This window comes from Manduca sexta, chromosome 11, assembly GCF_014839805.1.
Source record: "Manduca sexta isolate Smith_Timp_Sample1 chromosome 11, JHU_Msex_v1.0, whole genome shotgun sequence".
Classification (NCBI taxonomy): Eukaryota; Metazoa; Arthropoda; class Insecta; order Lepidoptera; family Sphingidae; genus Manduca; species Manduca sexta.
This window is the reverse complement of record NC_051125.1, coordinates 6,985,725-7,007,973: the sequence shown is the minus strand read 5'-3', so window position 1 is coordinate 7,007,973 and position 22,249 is coordinate 6,985,725. Positions and strand designations below refer to the sequence as shown.

Below are 22,249 nucleotides of genomic sequence, written 5' to 3'. Positions count from 1 at the left end.
TGAGTATGGTGATTAATCCAAATTGATTATAAATATAATTAGGCGGTCTCAATACATCATTTAACAGCTAGGAAAGTTTTATATGGATGTGATTGATAAAAATTAATAAAATCGATAAGCCGATCGGCTACTTACGTCATCGGTATGTTCAATCATGCATCCCAGGCCGGACAGCAAACACCGACTTGTGAGTTATGACTGCCGGCCCTGCAAAAATGCACGTTTCAATGACTAAAAATGATAATTTATCGTGACTTCGGTTACTGGACGTTCCTGTACGTCGGCACGTCTCGGCAGATTTCGTCTAAACTGATAAAACTGAAGATTAACGTCAACACACGTGTGTTGAAACAGATACGTAAGCACTAAGAAGGTATGGTAATACCTTAATAATAATATTATAACAAGCATTCCTAAAATGTGTTTGGTAATGATAGAAATAGTAAAGAAAGATAAAAAAGAAAAACATTTATTGGGATAATATGCACACAGTCGATAAAAGTGTGCATCCAATTATACTGTGAAAACGTTACAGATCAACAAAAATGCCCAGACAAATGTTAAGTCTATGCTTAGAAATGATAGAATATGTCCATAATACTAGAAGATTTCTGCAAAGAAGAGATTAGCAAAGCCATTTCGTGCCTTCGAATATGCTAGGTGGATCACGTCTAGCTGTAAATGATCGTATTTTAGAGCCACAAAGCTGCACCACCTAAATTGTAAGACATGACAAAAGTATTGTTATGTGTTGGCTGATGTGTATTCTTAGTGACCCTCTTCTAAATCCCCAGTCATTTTCTGATTTTCTATATGATTTGTCGACATAATTAATAAGTTTCTTTATAAAATTCGTTTACGTCAATTGACGTCATTTTTGCAAAAAACAAATATTATGACGGCCGGAGTTCATTCGTCCTTAGAATAAAAAATGTACATTTAAAAACTTTTAAGTAATTTATGAATGTTAGGTCAGTTTTCAATGCCAGTCAGCCCGTAGGTCTGCGACCCGCGAATAACAAAGCATAGTTCACATCAAACGTCTGGATGACAAATCAAAGTCACCCCTTGACGTACTTTTAAAGGGCGATGTCTCTTGGAGTATTCACGTCCTTTTTCGTTGATTCAATGAACACCTTGATGCCGATGACGGCCGTGTGCCCAAAATAGTTACCTCTGACGTTAGTTAATGGTACGTCGATACATTTCTCGGCGAATGTTTGACGTAAGAAATGTTAATGACTTTATATAAACATAATATTATGAGCGTAAGGAACAAAGCTGAAGCGGTAGAGATTTACATGTGATGCTTAATACGCAGATTTTTAGATGTATACAGTACCAACAGGTTTTATTAAAAACCATTGATTTTGATTTGTAGTATATCATTACAACGCGCAAAAATCCGGCAATAGCATTCTTCAACGTATATGAGACAGGATGCAGTAAAATCTTGAGTAGGTAAATCTGGAAATTTGCCGAAACCCGCCTAGCGGTGCGCTTTATACCTATCTTATTTCACTCACAAATGGATATGTACTTACTTGTCTATTGTCTATGTTATATCTTATATCTTAAGTAATACTGTGTGTTAATTGTAGCCTAAATAAACTTTTTTATCTATCTATCTATTTCATGGCTTGAAAGCTGCCTCATAATTTTAAATTCTTGTTTAGGGCAGGACAAATTTTCGGGTGGCAGCATGGAAATTTGTGTACTAAACCTCTGTTAACAAAAGTTTGAGAACAGACATAAATCTCTTGACGAGTCTTATACAGTCTACAAACGTCGGACTAACATTAATTATAAAAACTGTATTAACACGACCTTTTAGTGAACTTTAAAGGATCCTATGCATGGAATTCACGTCCGTTTACATTTAGGTACAAACATACGCAGGTATATTAAATAGAGCGCGCTTAAATCGCGAAATTGCAGCAAATTATTATATTAAATTTAGTTGCCGTGCCACGTCGCGCTTGTTATTAAGCACATTCGCGGTGCAGATTGAAAATTAAATATTTTTAACATAGTTAAGTGTAGTTATACAAAGTTAAAGTAGTAAACCGTTGGTTGTGTCGGCCCAGTCCTTATTGTTAGAGCGTTTTGTGCCTCTAGTCCGCAGAGCACCTTGTCTGCGTCCTCGTGACAAGCGGTCTTGTACTCTTGTAACTTTGCCGCCGGGAACGTGCCATTCTCGAAACGTAAAAAATGCTGTCTATTCGCTTTTATTTCTACGAGGCTAACGAAGGGATTACTTTCGCGAAGAGGGTGGAGCTTACCCAACTCTTTAATTATGTTATCAGTGGCTAACAAATATTTTGTTCGTGCATTCTGGACGGTAAGACGTAAAAGCATACGTTCAATACTAGTCGGTAATGTTTACATGTATTCGCGCAGGCGAGACTGTTTATGAATTATTCAGATTGGTATTGCGTAGTCCGTGTCTTGGGAAATTTCCTCTTAACTTTCCAAGTTTACGAATTTTGATAATTCTAGAAAACCCTCTCTCGAGTTGATGAAACTACGAAACTCAAACAAGTTACAGTAACTTAATTTCAAAGTTTCCTGCAATTGGACAAGTTCGGATATGTCTACGAGAAAATGTAACTTGGAATTGAATTTTTTGCTCTCTTTGATGAATTGCATTTTGCTTGCATAATTTAAACATTTTGATGAATATATAGATGTCTTTAATATTTGATTCGCTTACCAACATATGATAATAAAATAGGCAGTATGAAAAAATATATAAGTACTACTTACTTAATTGTTATATTTTTATATAAACCTAAAAGATCTATCTCCCTCTACCCTCAAATGACAGCGAAAATTGCAAGTCACTGACGGTTCGCCGAACCGTCCGTCCCATGATGTGATGTTGGGAACTTATTATTAATTATAAAAGGCATAAATTCTAATCTTAGGCAACTCAATTGGGTTTTTCAAATCGAATAATTTATCAAATTTTATTTAACATCCGCCTCAAAACTTATGCTCATGGCGTGTGATAACATAATTTGTTCAAAACAAATAACGGAAAATAAATCTTGATTCCTAAATACGTCATAATCTTTGTTCGGCTAATTGTTGATGCTGTGAAATACGGACCGTCTCTAATTGACTGTGGAAATAGTAACACACCCGCGAAGGTCTCGTTCCATCTATAGTAAGATGATCAAAATAGCGTTAATGAGTGATATGACCTCTCCACGGACGTTGCCTTGGACGTCATTTAGATCATTAAGTACGAGGTAGTTCCAGTACCAGAGAAACAGTAATTATTTGAATAAATAAAAAGTGTAGACAGAATTGGACTATGTCACTTTGCTAACAAGCTAAGAGCCTTACACTTATTAACATCAATAATTTATTTGCCTTTATGTTAGCGCTTATATTTCGTCATGATAACTTCTTTTACGTCAGTATTCTTATTTTTGCTTTGTTAATTATATTTTTGTGGAACACTAATGGATGAGATGAAAGATAATTGCGAACATGATAGTGGTCTCATTTTAGCATGTGTACCGAATAACAATGTAGTAGTAGTACCTACATCATTTCTAATTTGCATGGCGACAAGATTGTTACAGAGATATCGGGCACGTTCTTATTGATAGTGTATAATAATAAAGTTGATATTCGATTAATCATAATAATCGTCTTCACCTTTCAAACAAGCAAGAAATGTATGATATCATCACTTTTGTAACAGTCCTTTAGGAGTTTGTAAAACTTATCGTACGAAAGCGTAATCTGAGTCGTGTGATTAATGAATAATAAAATTCATTTCATGTCCTACTTTGTTCAGGTTATCACAATTCCCGTCGGATACCGTTCCACACGCAACTAACAACAATAATGTCTTTTTTCAGCGCACAAATATCGCGTGTCTCGCTTCAAACACATCTTTATGCCGGGTGTTTTTCCCTCGTGTGTTGTTTCCTTTCTACTATGATATTAATTGCTCGCACGCTTATAATTATGAGAAAAAACGCGACTGTAAATACTTTAGAGTGGTTTTAGCTTCATACATGAGTTATACGATACACGAACAATTTCCTCAAATTAACTTTACATTGTCCACTTGAAGAAAAAACCGTGTCTTGCGGATCGATTATGAAGTTTTTTCCTTTTATCAACAGCGTTATATAAAGCTAGGTTAAATTTGGCCCCAAAAGAGTTTAAGGAAGGTCATACGACTTCACGCCTATTTATTTCTGGTTTATACAGTGTCGAAACTGTCTTTGAAACAAGGAAAGTTGACGAACTTTATTTATGGACATGTTTCCTGAAAATATATTCTTTGTTAAAAAAAATCTTTTTCTCAAGTTACCCAGATTGAAAAATTATAAAATATCTTTAGCAGTTCCTACGTTAATTTCAAATTCGAACATATCCCGTACTATCGCATTTATAATATTAGCCAGATACGACGTAATGTCATTTGAATTTGGTAGACTTATTAGGATAAGTAGAATTGCCAGAAAGCCGATTTGCAAAAGGCCTATTTTGGGTATTTAACAACGGAAAATGATTTTATAGGCACGTTAGCCCGGGCTTATGCCCGTAAAAAGTGCCAAAATGGGTGTTATTATTACGCACGAGCCGTCACGCCGTTCACAACGAAGGACATTATGAAAAATGTATTTTCTTTCAGCGGCGAGCGCTCAGAGGATTGACGTCACGCTCGCCGCGCCGTTCTAAATATTACCAAGCAGAGGAAATCGCCTCGAATTGTGACCGTACGCGTGTATGACAAATGGACAGACGTTATCAACTGCAATATTCATTGTTATTATTATGTATCGTTACTTATTTGGCAGTAACAAACATATTTATTTCACACATCTTTTACAGTGTATTGCAAGTTTGGTCTCTATAATTTTAATACGTGGGCACTTTTGCCACATAGATAAAACCTTCGATAATATAGTAGGTTAATGTAGGTACTAAAGCATATTAAAAATAACAGTATAGGAAGAGTTTATGTGTATATGAGTATATGTACTGGCCTAATGTGTGCCTAAACAACTAAGGATGTATTTGTTAGCGTTATTACTTCGTATTTTGTGCCTGCCTTCTAAATATTTATGTTATCAAAATTAACAACCACTGATAACGACAACATACATAAATATATACCTACATACATTCAATATAGGTGTAATTTTTTAAACTAATGTATGTTCGTCTATCATGTTATCATAATATTGTACGTGTTACTACGGACGTATATCTTTGTATGTAGTACTTATGTGACACATAATTAATAGCATTTTTTTTTTAAATCCAAGACACCAGGTACAATCAATTTAAAAAATATATATAGAAAATGTCGATAGAAATAATTTCGATGATAATACAAGTGACACAAATAACTTATAACTCAACATACAGATATTTCACGGAACTGGTTTCAGACGTAAACGTACATTCAAAAACAAATATAAATTCATAAAACGAAAGTAGTCATCAAAGGACATCAAGACATCATTTTTATTCAAGGGGAAACTGATTAGGCTTCCTCTAAAAGGTCTCGGGGCGGGGACTCAGGAAACCTTGTTTAGCTCCAGTAGAAGAAAATCTCAAAACAAAATTACACATATACACGCTAGACAACAGCAAAGAAACGTATGTTTACAAAGTAATTTTTCTTATAGGTTTTTCAACAATACTTATTAAGATATGTGGCATGTTTCATGACTCCAAATAAAGTGCAGTGCCTAAATACCTTTTAATTTGTAATTTATTTCGTGAAATTGCTTCAAAGCATCTTATAGGCATGTTTACGTGGCTTTTATGGCCAATAAGTGTTGGCATTAGCACCAGATGAGTGCCAGAGCCAGAATCGGCGCACGTTACGATGCGGCGCGACGCGGCGGAGTCGATGCGATCGCCGCGTCGCTCGTGGCGACTCGGCGCGGTGCGATCGTTGCTCATAAAATCGCACAAGTTCATGGAGCATCAACACGACCGCCGCCGGGGCGCCCACCCGACTTTCCATCGTTTCATTAAATAACACAAGCACATTTTTCATCCGATTGCGTCAATGGTCAAGCAAAGCACGCGATGTTTGCGTCCGAACGATATTAATAGAATCGCCTGGCAGAAAGACGACTACTCATCGACTTTATTTTAGAAAGATGTGAAGGAAGGTAAATAAAATAGTATCTACGGAATTACTCTTGACTACTCCGAGTCGATGCGTGTGTTTTGTTAACGCGGTTTTGGACGCGCGTGGTCTATTTTGAGTCGTGCGAGTGCGGTTAACCGTTAAGCGATATTTATAATCGTATTCGTCACTCAAATCGAATATATGTTTTGTTAATGCTAAGTAAAGAGCGAGTGCTGTGAATGATATATTTACATAAGAATATTTTCGATACGGATTTATCTATTCCTCGACAGGCGTCATTCAATTTCGGCGCATAAAAGAAATTACTCGAATTTTCAATGCTATGACGCATGACCCGAATATTTTACAACGACAATTTTGAAAGTCACAAACTCTAACTACAAAATATTGCTTATTTTTATTCATTCTCTGACGTAGGCAAGCATTACTACGTGCGTTCCATTTTTGATACCAAGCGTATTTCCTCCATTAATCTTAAAGATGTGACATACTGACAAAATAATCAGGGATAGTTATATTTCTAGAATGTACCTACACAATTAACTGTTATTATTAAAAAGTGGGCACCAATGACTTAGAACATAGGTTTTAGTTCACTTCAAATTTAAAAACCACTTAATGAAAAAGAACTATGGATAAATTATTTCAATTTATTATTTATTATATTTACCTTGTTTTTAATTTCTTTTTTATCACTATGCAAAATGGATAGAAAGCTAGAAACCTATTTTATATTGTAAACTCTATGAGTAGGAAAAAAAGAATATCGTCAGTAATAAAATGAAATGCTCGTACCAGTGACTTGCTTTTAAGCGGAGAGTGTCCAATAAACGGTATTAATATTAAACTTGAGCTATTGAATATGAAGTAGATATTAATATACAAGCATTAATCACTGACGCGACGAAATTTTAGGGTGAATAAGCGAAACTTTAACCTCGTAGATACGTTCAGCAGTGGATGTGAAATATACTCAAACGTGCTATATTTGGCAGTTTGGCCGTGACGTCATTAACGTTAAATATCTAACCCACCCCTGACCTTTCAGTACTTTCGTATCACTTCGCGATAACTAACCACACCGTTTATGACGTCGGAGACTCAATATCAAGAGATATTACCTTGGATGTGCCTGCGTATATAGAAGCGCGTATACATTGAGCTCGATATTATAATAAGTGCCTTATCGAAAGAGTGATTATGAACTGTTCTACCGTAATCTATAAGGTACTTATTCTGTTGTCGGATGTCCTTCACAAAGAACAATAGAGAATGTTACAAAAGATTAGCAGCCAAGATTATTTGGAACGGATCACGTGTAATCCATTGTGATAATGGATGTGGTACTAAGTTTAATGACCTATGTAGATTTCGTATGGCTTCATACTTATGTATATTAAATGATTGATTTAGATTTAACCACTGGATGTATTGAATAAATTTACACGCCACTTGAGACGTATTTTTAATGTTTCATTTGTATGGAGTGAACACAGGTGCACTTATTTTTAAGCATCAAATAGATTGAAAGAATGTATTCTGATGGGAAAAAAGTAAAAAGTTTATTTATATTTTATTAGTTGATAGCATAATAGATCTTAAAAGAGAAATGTAATCAGAACAATCATCTGTTTTCAGATTGCGAGTCGTTGATAAGAAAGATGTTAGTCTTGGAACCAATGAAGCGGTATACTATCGACCAAATCAAGAAACATCGGTGGATGGCAGCTGAGCCTTACGCGATACCTACTGTGATAGCTGACCCGGCGAGGAGTCCTGCGCATGCGCCTACACACCACGAACCCAATGAGCAAGTCCTGCGGCTCATGCAAAGCTTGGGGATTGATCCCGTCAAAACCAAAGAAGTAATTATAATTTATATTAAACCTGATGCAATTATTTTATAATAAGTTGTCGCTGCTGATTTCCTTATGATCAATTAGCAACAAATATTGTCATAATTATCCTTATAATGTTTTCACCTTATTTATGTAGGTACTATTAATAAGACTCAATATATTTCCTTCCATATTTTGATCATCATTTTAATTAACCATATTATTAACTTGTTACAGAGTTTGAGGTCAAACAGTTATGATCACCACGCAGCGATATATCTGCTACTTTTGGAGAGGCTACGAGCGCGAGCAGCCAGCGGGGCTGTGTCCAACGTAGAAACCCGCAATAGGCCATCGCGCCGGCCATCTTCTGTAGCAGATCAAGCACTTGTAAGAGAAGCCCACGAAGCCAGGCGAGAACACCATAACAGGTGCATTTTGAAATAGGCTTATATAATAATTATTTTGATTCAATTTTATTAATGAGAATATTATTTAAATAAAATATGAAAGTAAATAAAAGCCCCTTCTTATTTTCAGGTTACTTCATGCTGGTGAAACTCAATCTAGAGAATACAGCAGAGCAACCCCAACAATATCAGCTGCACCGGCCGATGCTTCATCTGCCGAAACGCAGCGACTACTCTCCCTCGCGGGTGTAAACATGACTGAACAAAGACTGCTCCAGCGAAACTCCGACCCTTCGGACACGCATCGGAGCTTTTTAGTCGCTAATCTTGACGTCGCTTCTAACAGAATTCATGAAACTGAGTCAACAAGGTTACTATCAATGAGAAACATCGACGTGTCGCAATCTAACCAAAGGCTAGGTACTAAATTAAACGAGGCAACTGTTCCTACTCATAGATTACTAACATCTACTTATGAACAGCAACAAAATATACTAAAACAATCCAGTGAAGATTGCCGACGATTGTTACAGCACTCTACTACTGTCGGACCTGAGAGTAATAAAAGTAACAACGATGGTACGAGGCTTCTGACGTCATCTAGTTTCGATTCAAAATGTGCTATTGATGGTGTAAGAAATTCTTCTGCCACTGACCATAATATTATTGCAAATTTTCTTCAAAACTCGGCATCCGCGACAAACTTTAACGTTGAAACCGTAAAATTGCCAAGTTCTACTACATTCACAATGTGTTCCGAAGCAGCTAAACTTATGAATACTTTACAACAATCACCGCTCCCGTTAAAAGGTACAGTGAATCTGAGCACTAGTCCGATACCAACACAGCTCGCTGATTCCAAATTGAGCAGTGTTCTTGAACAACCCAAACCACTTGAATCGACCAGACTTGTATCTCAGGCTCAACAGCAAGACTTGAATCGATTGCAAACTAGTACACCACCATTCAAAGACTATATTGGTCATAATGTAACTAGTTATTCCTATTTGCAAAACTCTACTGTACCGCCGATATCTAGCACAACGGACACAAATTTATCTACAACGGCAACTGGTGCTGGTGATTTATATCAGAACACTTTATACAGGCCTGATAGCAAATTCTCATTAAATAGATATAACACGGGTGCGCCATATTGTCAAGGTTTTCAAAGTAATGCAACTGAGCCGACAAAATTTCAACAACAGTATTCTTCATCCACCGACGAAGGGTGCGAGACGGATATGGAAGACGTAGCGAACGCGCCGAGCGGGGTGCAAAACAGATTAAGCTCTTACGCGAGCTCCAGTTCCAGCAGCGGCGTCGTCACTTTTTTCAATAATAAAAGTCTCAGTCAAAACCTTAGCTGTGATTCTTCGCAAAGTAACTTCTCGACGTTTGAAAGTCTGGATTATCAATTATCTGACTGCTCCAGTGAGTTAGCGAGTAGTTTGCCGAGCTGCACGTCCAACGAAGACAAAATGGCATATGATAATAATTCTTTAGTTAATACTAGTCCGATGCACCCTTGCGTTTATATATCATCTTATAACAATAAAACAAGCGGAACAGGATTTATATCAAGGCATAATCCATTGAATTACCAGGCAGGCAATAAGAACTGCCCACGAGCAATAACACGGAGTCCAATCGACTTTAGAGAAGGTCGACGAGCAAGTGATGGACTAGTAGCACAACAAGCTGCGCAGTCGAATGATTCACAAAAAAGTACTTTAGCATTTAATAGTCAACGACTCAATGAAAACTGTAAAGCCAAAGGTGTTCTTGAGTTGCATTTGGTGCAAAAAGAAGCTCAAAAATTAAAAACACAATACCAATCTACGATTCCCGCAGAGGAAATGACGCAGAGACAGATACAGCATAATCAATTTGCAGCCAGTTTCAGTCCACATTACTTAGACTCAAAGAATCCGACTCCAAAACGTATAAGTCTTCCAGAAAGTTTTAATTATTCTAGCACCTCTCCTCCTATGCCCGCTAGTCCCAAAATGGTGGCTCAACTTCAAGAACCCCCAGAGGTAACACACGGGACTTCAGTACCGCAGGTCAACAAGCCACCTTTGCAACAACAATTGATGCAACATCGTTTGTTTCAACAGAAAAGACAATTGTTACAGAAACAGATGACACCCCCAAATGTAGGTCCGCATGAAATGGGGATCCATACCTTACAAGTTGGCCTAAGTAGGCGGCAAATGCTACGTCAACAGAGCTACAAAATTGCGCAACAACAGCAAATACTTCCACCATTGCCCCTGACAGAAACTGAAAATCGGGATCTACTAGCCTTCCAAGCTATTGTTGAAGGCCCCAGTCGACCAATCAAACAAAAATCCGACGAAAATCCAGAGGATATGTCGAAATTCGCTTATCAGGGATCGATGGAAATAAGCATTATGAATAAAGATAGGTTAGGAAATGAGAATTGGTCAAATCTACCGTCCAGCCTGCAGAATGCTTGCCAGATATCAGAGCTTGCAGGTCGACGAGAAGGAAGAGAAACCCGTGAAGGGGAGACAGAACCTGTCAGCCACACAGCCATGGAAGCTCCACTGTGGCCAGGGCAATGGAATGCAGGTCTCTTCCCTCCTCAGCCTTGCTTTCAGGTATTCCAACAGATCAATTAATTAGATCTCCGCGCTAAGAGTAGAAATGTAGACCTGGTAGTGTGGGCTGTGCCCGAGTGATGTGACGACCGATCGTACATTCAACCATTGTCAGTCGGTATTCACCCGTAGAATATGCTAGAGCATAATCGGTCTCATTGTAGTGTTGTAAAGGACCTATAAAGTGGGCATTTAGAAATTAATTTCACAAATATGGACTTTTTAGAGTGCATGACAATAAATAGTGCTTTAAAGTATTACATCTTAAAATAGACCACAAAGTTATCCAATTACTGCCGTTAGTATATAAATACAAAAGTTACTGAATCATACACATAATATTATATTAAACTCATTTACTAGAACCCAAATATACAATATTGTCTCATTTGTATTTGCAGTATACGTATACATATTAAAATATTAGTGTGAAACATTTTTAAAGTTGATAAATGCACTCAATATTAGATATTGTTGACCACATGTAAATGTAAACTGATGTTAAGTGCTCATTCCTGTAGTATGATACATTTTATAATTTATAAACTCACCGTAGAGGCGTGCTATTAATCTAGCGATTCCATTTTTATTCAAGTCGTACTTGCCAACTACCGAACTAAGTATAAAAATTGTATAACATTTATATTACCTGTTCTACAATACATCACTTGAGAATGTTCCTACGTACTCGTATTTAATCGTTAGTTCTCTCCATAGTACATAATATATTTATTATTAGATATAATAAGTTATCAGTTATTTTCTTTATTAAAGTCTGTATAGTTTTGTTATTATTTGCTAATAATAAAGTAATATATGTAAGATGTGATAGCTTTACTTAGAAGCGAGTTTTATTTAAATTAAATGTAAAATTTATTATAATAGTTCCTTGTTTTATTTTTACACCTTTTCATTTCGCAATTGGCTTTTTCTTAGTCACCACTGGCTGTCTGCACGTTTGCATTACGTATAATTCACCACCTATATAATATTTAAAAAATACATACACCATGACGATTTATCGGAAAAACTATTCTGAGAAATAACACATGTATGAAGATCCCCTACTTAAGATATAATATCTAGTATGTTAAAATACATTGTCAGTAATGTTTTTTTTTTTAAATATAGGTAGATCATGATAAAATAAAAAAAAATATATGATTTTGCGCTATTTTTAGCTTGAATAAGAGTATGTAAATCATATTCCCATGAACATTTTCCTTAATATGTGTACTATAGTGAATTCTCATTGAATGCATTTAATTTGAGTATTTTAATAAATATTTTATCACATTAATTCATACGTCAATTCACGTAGTCGCCTATATACCAAAACAGTGTAAGTATAGTAGTCATAGATATATTTTAGTACCGTCTCATTTGGCCTTTTTTATTACTATTAATTAATCGACTAATAATGTCTTCAATTCTTATCTTACAGACGAACTGGCAAGGGCACACGTTACAGCCAACATCCAGTATGTTGCCTCTCAGCGAAAGTCCCATATTAGAACTAACCGAGCAAATGGAATCTATATAAGTATTTTTAATTATAACAAACAACTAATTATTGTTAATATCGCCAACAAAATGACTGTTAGTGTTTACAATGTCGTTGACGGCCACGGTCGATCCAAAGTGGGTTAGGTTTGAAAACTTTTAAGAATACAATTATTTTAAAAAATAAACCTCAATATTTATTACATATTATAATAACATATTCTTAATGTTATAATTTGTATTGTTATTGAACATTGAGACCATTTTTGTATGACGAAACCGCCAACGATATTATGCGAGTGCACTGCACTCTGCAAGAAAAAGCTTCGTAAATTAATCCAGCATATTATTTACCAATTATCTTTGAACAAGTAACCAAAAAGTATTAATAACTAAATTAATGAATGTCAATAAATTGACGCCGATGAATTGTTAAGTAATTAGTGATAAATAACGAGACAATATCGATTAGGCTAAGTTGTTATAGGAAATGTTACAAGCTTTTTAAAGACCTCGTAAGTGCAATGTATGTTAATTCACAGTCATTTTTAGAAAATTTTGCCGAACCTTGCCACGGTATCTTTTAGTTAGCACAGCGTTGTTAGGTGTAGTAAGACGAATGTTTACGTGTAAGTATGTTAGACACGATTTGAAATACGAACAAATAGATTCCAAATTTTTATGACTGGAACTAAAGTAGATAATAATCACGTCAGTATTTCTTTCACGGTGTTCGTAATTAGAATAGAATAAGTTAGTTAATTAAATATAAACGACCGTTTACTCACGTGTATAACGTCAACACAGTTGGTTTTATTACCAACGTTCCATTTTTAAATTTATAACAAGTACCAAATGACACATGTTGTGGGCCCTTTGTAAATAACTACCTACCTCTAATTAAATTGATGACAAGACTGAATTCAGTGTCAATTCAGACAGTTGGTGACATCCGAAACTTAACAGCCATATTGAATTCACTTCTAGTGAAATGGTTTTCATAATCAAGGAATGGTGATGTGAGAGTTAAGGAATGTAGTCTAATAGACTTTACACATATCAAAGTGTGGTTATTAGACATAATGTTGAGGTAAGATTTTTCTGTGTTTGATTTGTTAATTTAAACGTGAATATAATTAGAATTAGTGTTCTTCGCGACGATTATAAACTAAACATGTCGAGTACCTAATTTATTAACATGTCACGAGAAGGTTATGACAAGTTGTAGTTGATTGGATGTCTTGGCGTTGTTACTTGTTATTAGTGATAGTAAAATGAAATTACATAGACCTGACTATGAGCGTAGCCAGCTTTCAACTCGCAGCGAGGGGGGGGGGTCGAATCTCAAATTTCGATCCGGGCGGGGGGGGGGGGGGGGCAAAACGGAAATTTCACATAGGCAGTCACAATTATTGCACACATAACAAAAGTACATATGGTGAATCCAGGCAGAGCAGCTATCCCTCTGCCTTCCCCCCGTCGGAACTTCCATAGTTGTGATGATGAATTGAAACGATGCGTTGTATTATATTTAGCAGAAAACACCAATTTAATACATAATGACAGTATTATTCAAAATACAATGAATTCCCCGTGGCTTTAATAATTATTATTGCTATTACAGTTCGACAGATAAAAAGTTTAATGTTTTATGAGGAAATATATTTATAATTTCCCGTTTCAGATATGTCCCTACAAAGGTTCTTATGAATTGCCAGCAATAATATACAGTGTTATTTTTTCCTGATTGTAGCGTAAGTAGATAAAAATGTGGGCTAGTCAATCGATCAGCGGCAATAAAAATGATTGCCGAAGCGGATTCAACAAAAATTTACTGATATAAATATCATACAATCATTGCAATGTAATTATTCATTCCTGATTGTGGGATATATTTTATATCCGCCCGGAGAGCGACCACCGCACACAAGTTGTTAAATTCCGCCTTAATGGTCCACGTAAGTCTGTCGCGTTCCGGGATCAGCACAGGCTGATATACACCGGACTCCGGATATACTCAGATATATCCGGTTCCAACAGGCCGTCATAATTGTGTCGACTGCCTAGGGGTAATCATCTCTCGTCAGTCGACATTCTATTGGATCCCACTTCACTTACCATTAGGTGCTGTGGGTCACTTAAACGTGCTCGTATAACAAAAAAAAAATATTCGATTGGGACTTGCTTTTACCATAGCTATGCCTTATATACCATTGTTTAAACGAGACTTATATTAAAGCTATTCCAATAAAACTTACAAATACTGAATGAACGATGATGAACTACACCATGAATATTTTTCATTAAACGACGAATTCCATAGATATTTACTCAACATAGATTCTAACTTGGCTTACTAACATAACTTCAATATAAGCATCGTATAAATGGTGAAATAATATAATTCACGTCACACCCAACGATTTAAAATTAGTACTACTAGAAACCTAGATCAAAATACCTAAATACATCACTTAGTGTTAATCGATTGGTGAACAGTTCATAGGTCACCACAAAGCTTTACCGAACTGTAACAATAAATTAATATACGTAAAATAATAAGATTTTAATTGAATATGAATGTAGACCATCGTAGAATAGGTGTTTGGAAGCTTTTACACGATTAGAAAGTATTGCCATTGTACTATACCCGACATTAACGAGCAAATTTCATGTTAATCGCAATTAATTCTAGATATTTAGATAAGTAGACAATTTTATATAAATGAAGATTACATATAGTTTCTCGTACTATGTAGAACGGTATTCGGTATACAGCGTTTGTAACGGCTTATTTATTTATGATAATTTAGTTACACACATTTTTTACTTCATTTTTGGGTTGTGATTATAATACAATGGCTGATTGTTATTAAACTCATGTATAAAGCCGTCATAATAAACAATTAACCAAAAGAATCGAGAGTTTCAATTGTTTTATTAAATTGGGCCGAACGTCCCTACTCTACTTAAAATCGGATTACAGATGTACGTATATAATTGCTTATGTATTTATTTTCTGTCTCAAACTGTTATTCAAAATCCGTATTTACATAGATAGAAATTGAGCTTTTTTTTAAAGAAATTGATCAAATGCTCGCAAAGAAATGAATGTAGAGTCAATAATGTCGCAGTTATTGCAAATAACATAAATATCTTGATGATTAGAAATTGATTATTGTTTAAATTTGTGTAATTCATTCTTTACGTTTAAAATAACATGCCTACCCGATTTATTGTAGGTACATAGATAGTAGAGCGAGACAATAATCGACAGAAATGTATAACTACACAATACTATTGTTTTACACTATTAATAAGATCATTATGTTTGTCGAGTATAACCAGGATGTTTATAATACCCTTACAAATGACCAGGAATCTATTAATAGTTATTATCAAACTTGACACAAATACTTCGAGCATACATACAATGGAAACAAAGCAAGTTCAGTAGTTCACTGGGTAATATCGTCTGAGACATTCATAGATATTGAACCCTTAAACTATATTGTTGCCGTATTGTATGCAAAATACTTCATTTATGCAAGTGTAAATTGTTTTTTTTTTCTTATACCTCATTTATAGGACTATTTAGTCGCCTCCTTGGCCCAATTACTAGACTCTCTCATAGACTCTAGTATAGCTGCACCTTTTTAAACACATGGACATAACGACTTCTTAGTTAAAGACTTAAAGAGCCTGTGGCCGTAACGTAAGTTTGTTACGTAGCCAAAAACGTAAATAAAAATTAACCTCTTATGTACCAAAGAGAAAAGTATTCACAATAGGCTTTTTTACTCCTGTTTTTCAATATTTTTATGGAATAATTACGTCAATGAAAACCGAATACAGAAACCACGAACAAAATTTAGTAAAAAATAATGAAGATAAGCTAATCGACAAAAGACAAAAAAGAAAATAGTACGGAGTGAAGTCATCAGGAGTTCCAATGTGTGCAAAGAAGGAGCTCCACTACATGCTCATTGCAGTATTTGAAATTTAAATTGTTGACCCATTTTCACCAATTTTATTGCTAATTTTACAAAAGGGCTTCTTTTTCGTGTTATTTGCTATTACGCACAGAATAATTGTCAAAATGGAAAAAGTAAGCCACCCTATTAACTGAATGATTTTAACTTTATAGGGTTGGTATACATTTCAAGTGGTCTTAGGAAGTCTCTTTACTTTTAATTAAATTTCTGAAATCAGATAGGCCACTTGCAAACGCTTAGCGAGCTGCATGCAAGAGCCTGGCGAGCTCCATGGTATCTAGTATCTATATCTTAACTAAAAAGAGAGGTTTTGGGTTTGGTTTGGATTTTGTGTAGGTCTATCTAATACGCTTTACCCGGAACTGTGTTCTCCAGAAATGGTTGACAAGTATGCTTGCTACATGCTTGAAAAAGTGTGTTATGTTGACTCTACTTTTTAATGCAATAACAGTAGGTGTAACAACAATACTTTAAATATTAAAATGTAAGTAGACGTAATGTTTATAAATCAACAAAGAAGAAGAAGATAATACTTTGGGGTTGTTGACTTAAATAGTTAATTAGGTCAAAAAGGAGGAGATTTGGGACTAGATTTGATAGTGGGTGTTGTCATTAGGTAGGCGACATAAAAACTATTCCAAATTATCTCTGTAACATGTTTGAAAAAGTGCATGGCGCCGGATTAGACATGATCATGAGAAACTTGGATTAGGCTTCATTTTACTTAGAAAAAATATTTTGTTTTAAATACCAAGTCATAAGTTTTTATATACGAGATGAAGTCGCGGGCATAAGCTAGTTAAAAAAACGAATTGTATCGGTACTCACAAAATATACAATGTAGTTTATATCTAGATAGAGGTACAGGTTCCAAATTTATTACCTTTAGCAAACATGATATCGAACCAATATTATATTATTTAATAAAAAGATAAAAAGATTAAATTATCTTTAAGCCATAACGCGAATTTATTTTAGTTTTGACGATGTACTGATAGCCAATACGCGGTCTGGAATTATTTATCTACATACTTCATTTTAATTACATCTGTCACCGTTGTGTTACGTACTTGATTAAGTTAAAATGGTGCCTGGAATAAAAATCATCGACTTAATAAAACAGAGCGAAACATTTTCATTTTCATTCGAAGTATCGCCTGGCATAACAGAAGAAGTAATCAATAATTTGGAAGTTGAACCAAAGTTTTTTGCGGTCACTTGGCATGCGAAAACACACAAATGTAAGGATCTTGACATCGAACCATTACGAAAAGCTATTTTCTTACGAAGTAAGCAGCAAAATGTATTGTTACATTTATCGTGTGACTTGCTCAGAAAACCATACTTGGATGATTTGATAACATTGCTTCAAGCACATGGAATATGTAATTTGTTTATTGTGTTGGGAGGTAAGTGCTAAGTACCTATATACTGTTTATCATATCAGACATGGAATCAGTGTTACTTTATATTGGTGCATTTTAGACTGTATTTTAAAGTTTATTCAAGCACAAGTAGGTCAAAGTATGATAAGTGTAAAAAACCCAAGATAAAGCTTGCCAGATCTCAAATTGAAAAGCAACATTGACTATCTAGTTAGACGGGTGAAAACAAAAATCAGTCAAGTGCAAGTCAGCCATAATACTGAGAGTTCCGTTTCCTCGCCACATTTGGTCTTTATTATTTGTTGGGATTTCCGCCATAAAAACACAAATCAAATATTGATTCTGCAGCTTCTTACTTTACAACTGATTAAATAGTGAACACTCGATTTTCTATGGAGGGCGTTTACGACTGAACTAAGACTGCGTAAGATCAATCACCATTGATAAACTCTATTGCAAAACCGAATTCAGAGAAACACGACTAGTAGATAATTCTCGAGCTGCCGATAAAAACTAGACACACAGAAAACACTAGATCATTAACGAGACAAATATTCTAAAAGCTCCCTAAATTGTACCCGACTCTGTATGAAAGCCTGTCAACTCTGCACTGAAAATTCGTATAGATAACGTACTATAATAATTAATTTACATCCTTGTACTTAAAACAATGTTATCTAAGGATATTTAGATAAATCAAATACCACTAAGCTATAATTTATTTTTCTTAATTATTTATTTATATTACAATAACAATGTTTTCATTCACAGAGGGATACGACCCGAGTACGTCAGATTTCCAAAACAGTTCCGAACTAATAAAATATATTAAAGAAAAATCTGGAAATTATTTCTGTATCGGCACCGCTGGTTTCCTTGAAAGTTCAGAAGAAAGAATCATTCAATTGAAAGAAAAAATTGCAATCGGAGCAGACTTTATTATGACACAGGCTTTCTTTGAAGTTAGCTTATTCAGCGCGTTTTTGGAAAAATGCAAGAAAGCTGATATAAATGTGCCAGTATTACCCGGTATATACGCTTTTGAAAATTATACACAATTGGACAAATTCATAAATTTGTGTAAAGTTAAAGTTTCAAGTGATGTACTAGAAAAAGTAAAAAATAACATAGATGGTGTAGAGTTAACCAAGAATTTAATACGGTCGATATATTCTGATTTGAACTGTACTCATTTTCATTTCTTTTCATTAAATAATCTGGGAGGAACCATTCATTTGATTAAACAGTTGCAATTTTAAATACAAAGATAACTAGAATCTAAGTCTGTCCATTTATTTGTTGTCTCAGAGGAGATCTACATGCACAAACTTCATATCTGTATTTAAAACAAATAAAATTTACGTGTCCGTTTGGGATTTCAAAATAAACGCCTCTTCTTAAGTATGTTTGTTGTTTTTTAATTTTATTATTAAACTACATTTATTAAATATTATTTCATAATTAATCCAGGATTCATTTGCCATTTTTATGAAACATAATGAAGTAAGTCATTATGTCTGCTCAGTGCAGCCTATCAAGTATCAACAGTACAGCCTACGTAGTCAATGGCATATACTTGTACTTACTTATAGCGTCAGCAATCTGCATTCAAGTATAAATAGATACTTAATTTAAGCTTATTATGATTAGTCTTACAGGTCTAACGAAGAAATTGGCTGCATTACACTGGTATTAGCGAAAATTCGCGGGTTTAGCGAATGTATGATTGGATCATAACATTGCCTCTGCATAAAAACTGTCAGTATACTATAGACCAAGAGCCTGTTCAATTTTGGGTAGGTATTTGAGGTAAGCTGAAAATTTGTGGAATACTGATTTTATATTGCTTATACACAAAATTGAGAGCCTGGCTAAAGAGTTACGGTAGGTTGTTTTAACTACTGAATTTTTTATTTAGTTGAGATTGTATTATTATAATTAGGCACAATAAATGGCAATAGGCTCGTCATCTATTACATAAAATCTAGCATAGCTGGTGAAATATAAGTGTGTTACAATTCTGCCTCACTCTGAAAAGGGAAAAAGATGTGATGCCATGATACGTTATTTAAATTTTTTTGGCATTCTTCAAACACCTAATCGTTCTTCTACACTTAGTTCCATTCAAGGAATTTGTTCCAAACTCCTATTCGGGTTCTCCCTTGATGTCCGACATTAGCCTTTTCGAAGATATATTACATATTTAATTACTTTTAATTGCATTATTTTCGAAAAACAGCTAAAGGCTCATATTGAGAGATGGCTCATAGCAAAAAAAAAAAAAATGCTGCATTACAAGCATATAAATTTAATAATAAATATATTTTATATCATAACATCGGCAGTATGTTTTTATATATGCGGCTATTCGGTTTGAAAAAAAAAACTCCAAGGTGACAACTGACAGGAACAAATTGAGGTTAGAAAATATATAAAAGATTACATTTAAGATAAAATTCGTATGGCGATAATTGATTATTTCTATAAATACATAAATATCCAAAGTATTAAATAAAGTGTTAATAAACTCAGTGAGTATTACTGTCATTGAACATTTCTCAAACCTTTTTGTCAATATACCTAATAAAGAGCAATAGAAAATATTGTAACTTAACTTTTGGTTTTAGGTTTATTGACAAAATAAAGATGTCTTTTCCCGATAGACAACAGAGGAAAATGTGTTGGGATGCAAGAGATGTGTATTGGGAGTGCTTAGATAAGCAAAATGTGAAAGACAGTTCAGAGAGACCGAAAGCGTGTTCTGATCTTAGAAAAGTATTTGAGAAATCCTGCCCCTCCCAGTGGGTTGCTCACTTTGATAGGAAACGGGACTTTAATGTGTTTAAAGAAAAAATGCAAAAAGAAGGTTACGAACCTATCAAAGATGACGCCAAATAGAACTTTTGTGTTGTGAATCCTTTGTAAATATAGTTTAGGTAGTAAATAATTTTTATTTTGAAATTGGTCTTTTATTTAAAATTTTTGAACTGGCAGAGAAATGAGTAAAAAAACATAAAAAACATATTTTATAGACTTTAAGATGTGATTGATGATTTAGGTAAATATATTTTAGAGTATTTTTTAATCAGTTTATCAATAAACGTTCTGTACATGAAATCTATTTATATTTCAGATGATTCTCAAGGGTAAAGACAAAAATGCATAATATTATCCAAAAACTGAATGTTCCCACAACTGAGCTAAGATTAGATGTAATCCAGGTATTTATTTATGTTTTTTATATTTAAAAAAAAGAAAAGAAAAAAATTTAGTCTAATTCTCACAAAGGAAATTAACAAGTTGATAAGAAATTTGTGAATTTTCAGCAATTTCGATATTTGAAATGTATTGTATTTTTAATTGTTTTATTTTTCAAAGGGCAACCATGTTTGTGGTATATTAGGAAGGCCAATAAAGATGATGAAATAATACATCCCATATTATATGCAATATGTTTAAAGTATTCACAATCACAATGCCAGATGTAAATATATGTTTATCTAGTTATAAGGAGATAAAAAAAAATTCTGTTAATTGTGCCGTCCCTGTTAATACTAATGGTAATTTATTGAAATAAAACTAGCCCAGTGATCTTTAATGCTGTAAAGTCTTTAAAATGTTGGAGGAAAATTAAATACAAAATACCACAATAATATTGAAAACTAGTTTTATTTCAATGTCTAGCATTCACTTTAATATAAGAAATAATAATAATGTACAAAATATGCTTTCAGGAAGTTCTAATTAAAGTGAAGCAGTGTAGAAAGATAAAAATTGAGAAAGAACCTAATTTAAACACCTGGGATGAAATATGTGAAGCACTATGGATGCATTTGCAAACAGGTTTAAAAAATGTTGAAGATGAGCTGCTTTGTGGTACTTGTTTTTACTCTGCAATTCCATACACTGATAAACAAGATTACTTTTTATATAAAATATTAGATATTATAAAATCTGAAATACAGATGAGAACAAACCCATCTTTAGTTGTATCTTTAATGTATGGAATGTTCCAATCATCATTTTTTTCTCATGAAAATGATAATATTTTATTGATAACTTCAGTTTTGGAAGCTACAATTGATTTGCTTTTACTTATGAGTTATGAATATACAAGATTTACTTTCCTAGCATTTAAAACAATAAATTCTTTTAAAAAAGTTTGTGGAACAAAGTTGGAACATATCATTTTTAATAACAATAACCAAATTAAATTGTTAAATTTGGTGAATCACAATTGGGAAAATCCAATAACAGGTGTCCGAGATCTCATCAGGTCCATATTTCAAACAACCATAAAAATTGGTGATGACACAATTGTTAAAACAGTTTTAGATGAGACAAATAAGTTT

The 22,249-nt window shown here is 34.2% G+C and overlaps 3 protein-coding genes and 2 long non-coding RNA genes across 5 annotated transcripts in view; 4 read left to right on the top strand and 1 right to left on the bottom strand.

The window, feature by feature from the left end:
- LOC115442706 (serine/threonine-protein kinase SIK2) overlaps positions 1–11,898 on the top strand; it is a 44,688-nt gene extending 32,790 nt beyond the window's left edge. The window contains exons 7-9 of the mRNA XM_030167845.2: positions 7,778–8,004; positions 8,215–8,408; positions 8,518–11,898. Coding sequence (XP_030023705.2) covers positions 7,778–8,004; positions 8,215–8,408; positions 8,518–11,035 — 2,939 coding nt within the window. The 3' untranslated portion in view covers positions 11,036–11,898. The remainder of the gene's footprint in view (positions 1–7,777; positions 8,005–8,214; positions 8,409–8,517) is intronic.
- The window catches only part of LOC115442717, a 31,891-nt gene extending 18,489 nt beyond the window's left edge, over positions 1–13,402 (bottom strand). The window contains exons 1-2 of the long non-coding RNA XR_003938551.2: positions 13,306–13,402; positions 136–207 (exon numbers count right to left, since the gene is read on the bottom strand). This is a non-coding gene — a long non-coding RNA (uncharacterized LOC115442717). The remainder of the gene's footprint in view (positions 1–135; positions 208–13,305) is intronic.
- A 4,088-nt stretch (positions 13,403–17,490) lies between these two features.
- On the top strand, positions 17,491–19,301 carry LOC115442696 (methylenetetrahydrofolate reductase). Its single transcript, XM_030167833.2, has 2 exons — positions 17,491–17,921; positions 18,669–19,301. The coding sequence occupies exons 1-2, from the start codon at positions 17,597–17,599 to the stop codon at positions 19,154–19,156; spliced, it is 813 nt and encodes a 270-aa protein (XP_030023693.2). The 5' UTR covers positions 17,491–17,596; the 3' UTR covers positions 19,157–19,301.
- A 415-nt stretch (positions 19,302–19,716) lies between these two features.
- LOC119188982 lies at positions 19,717–22,243 on the top strand. The gene is made up of 3 exons (XR_005112188.1): positions 19,717–20,316; positions 21,031–21,118; positions 21,632–22,243. It is a non-coding gene; the product is annotated as an uncharacterized LOC119188982 (long non-coding RNA).
- LOC115442683 (cytochrome c oxidase assembly factor 6 homolog) lies at positions 20,292–20,858 on the top strand. Its single transcript, XM_030167813.2, has 2 exons — positions 20,292–20,428; positions 20,525–20,858. Exon 2 carries the CDS (start codon positions 20,544–20,546, stop codon positions 20,793–20,795), a length of 252 nt encoding a protein of 83 aa, XP_030023673.1. The 5' UTR covers positions 20,292–20,428; positions 20,525–20,543; the 3' UTR covers positions 20,796–20,858.
- Positions 22,244–22,249: the final 6 nt, after the last annotated feature.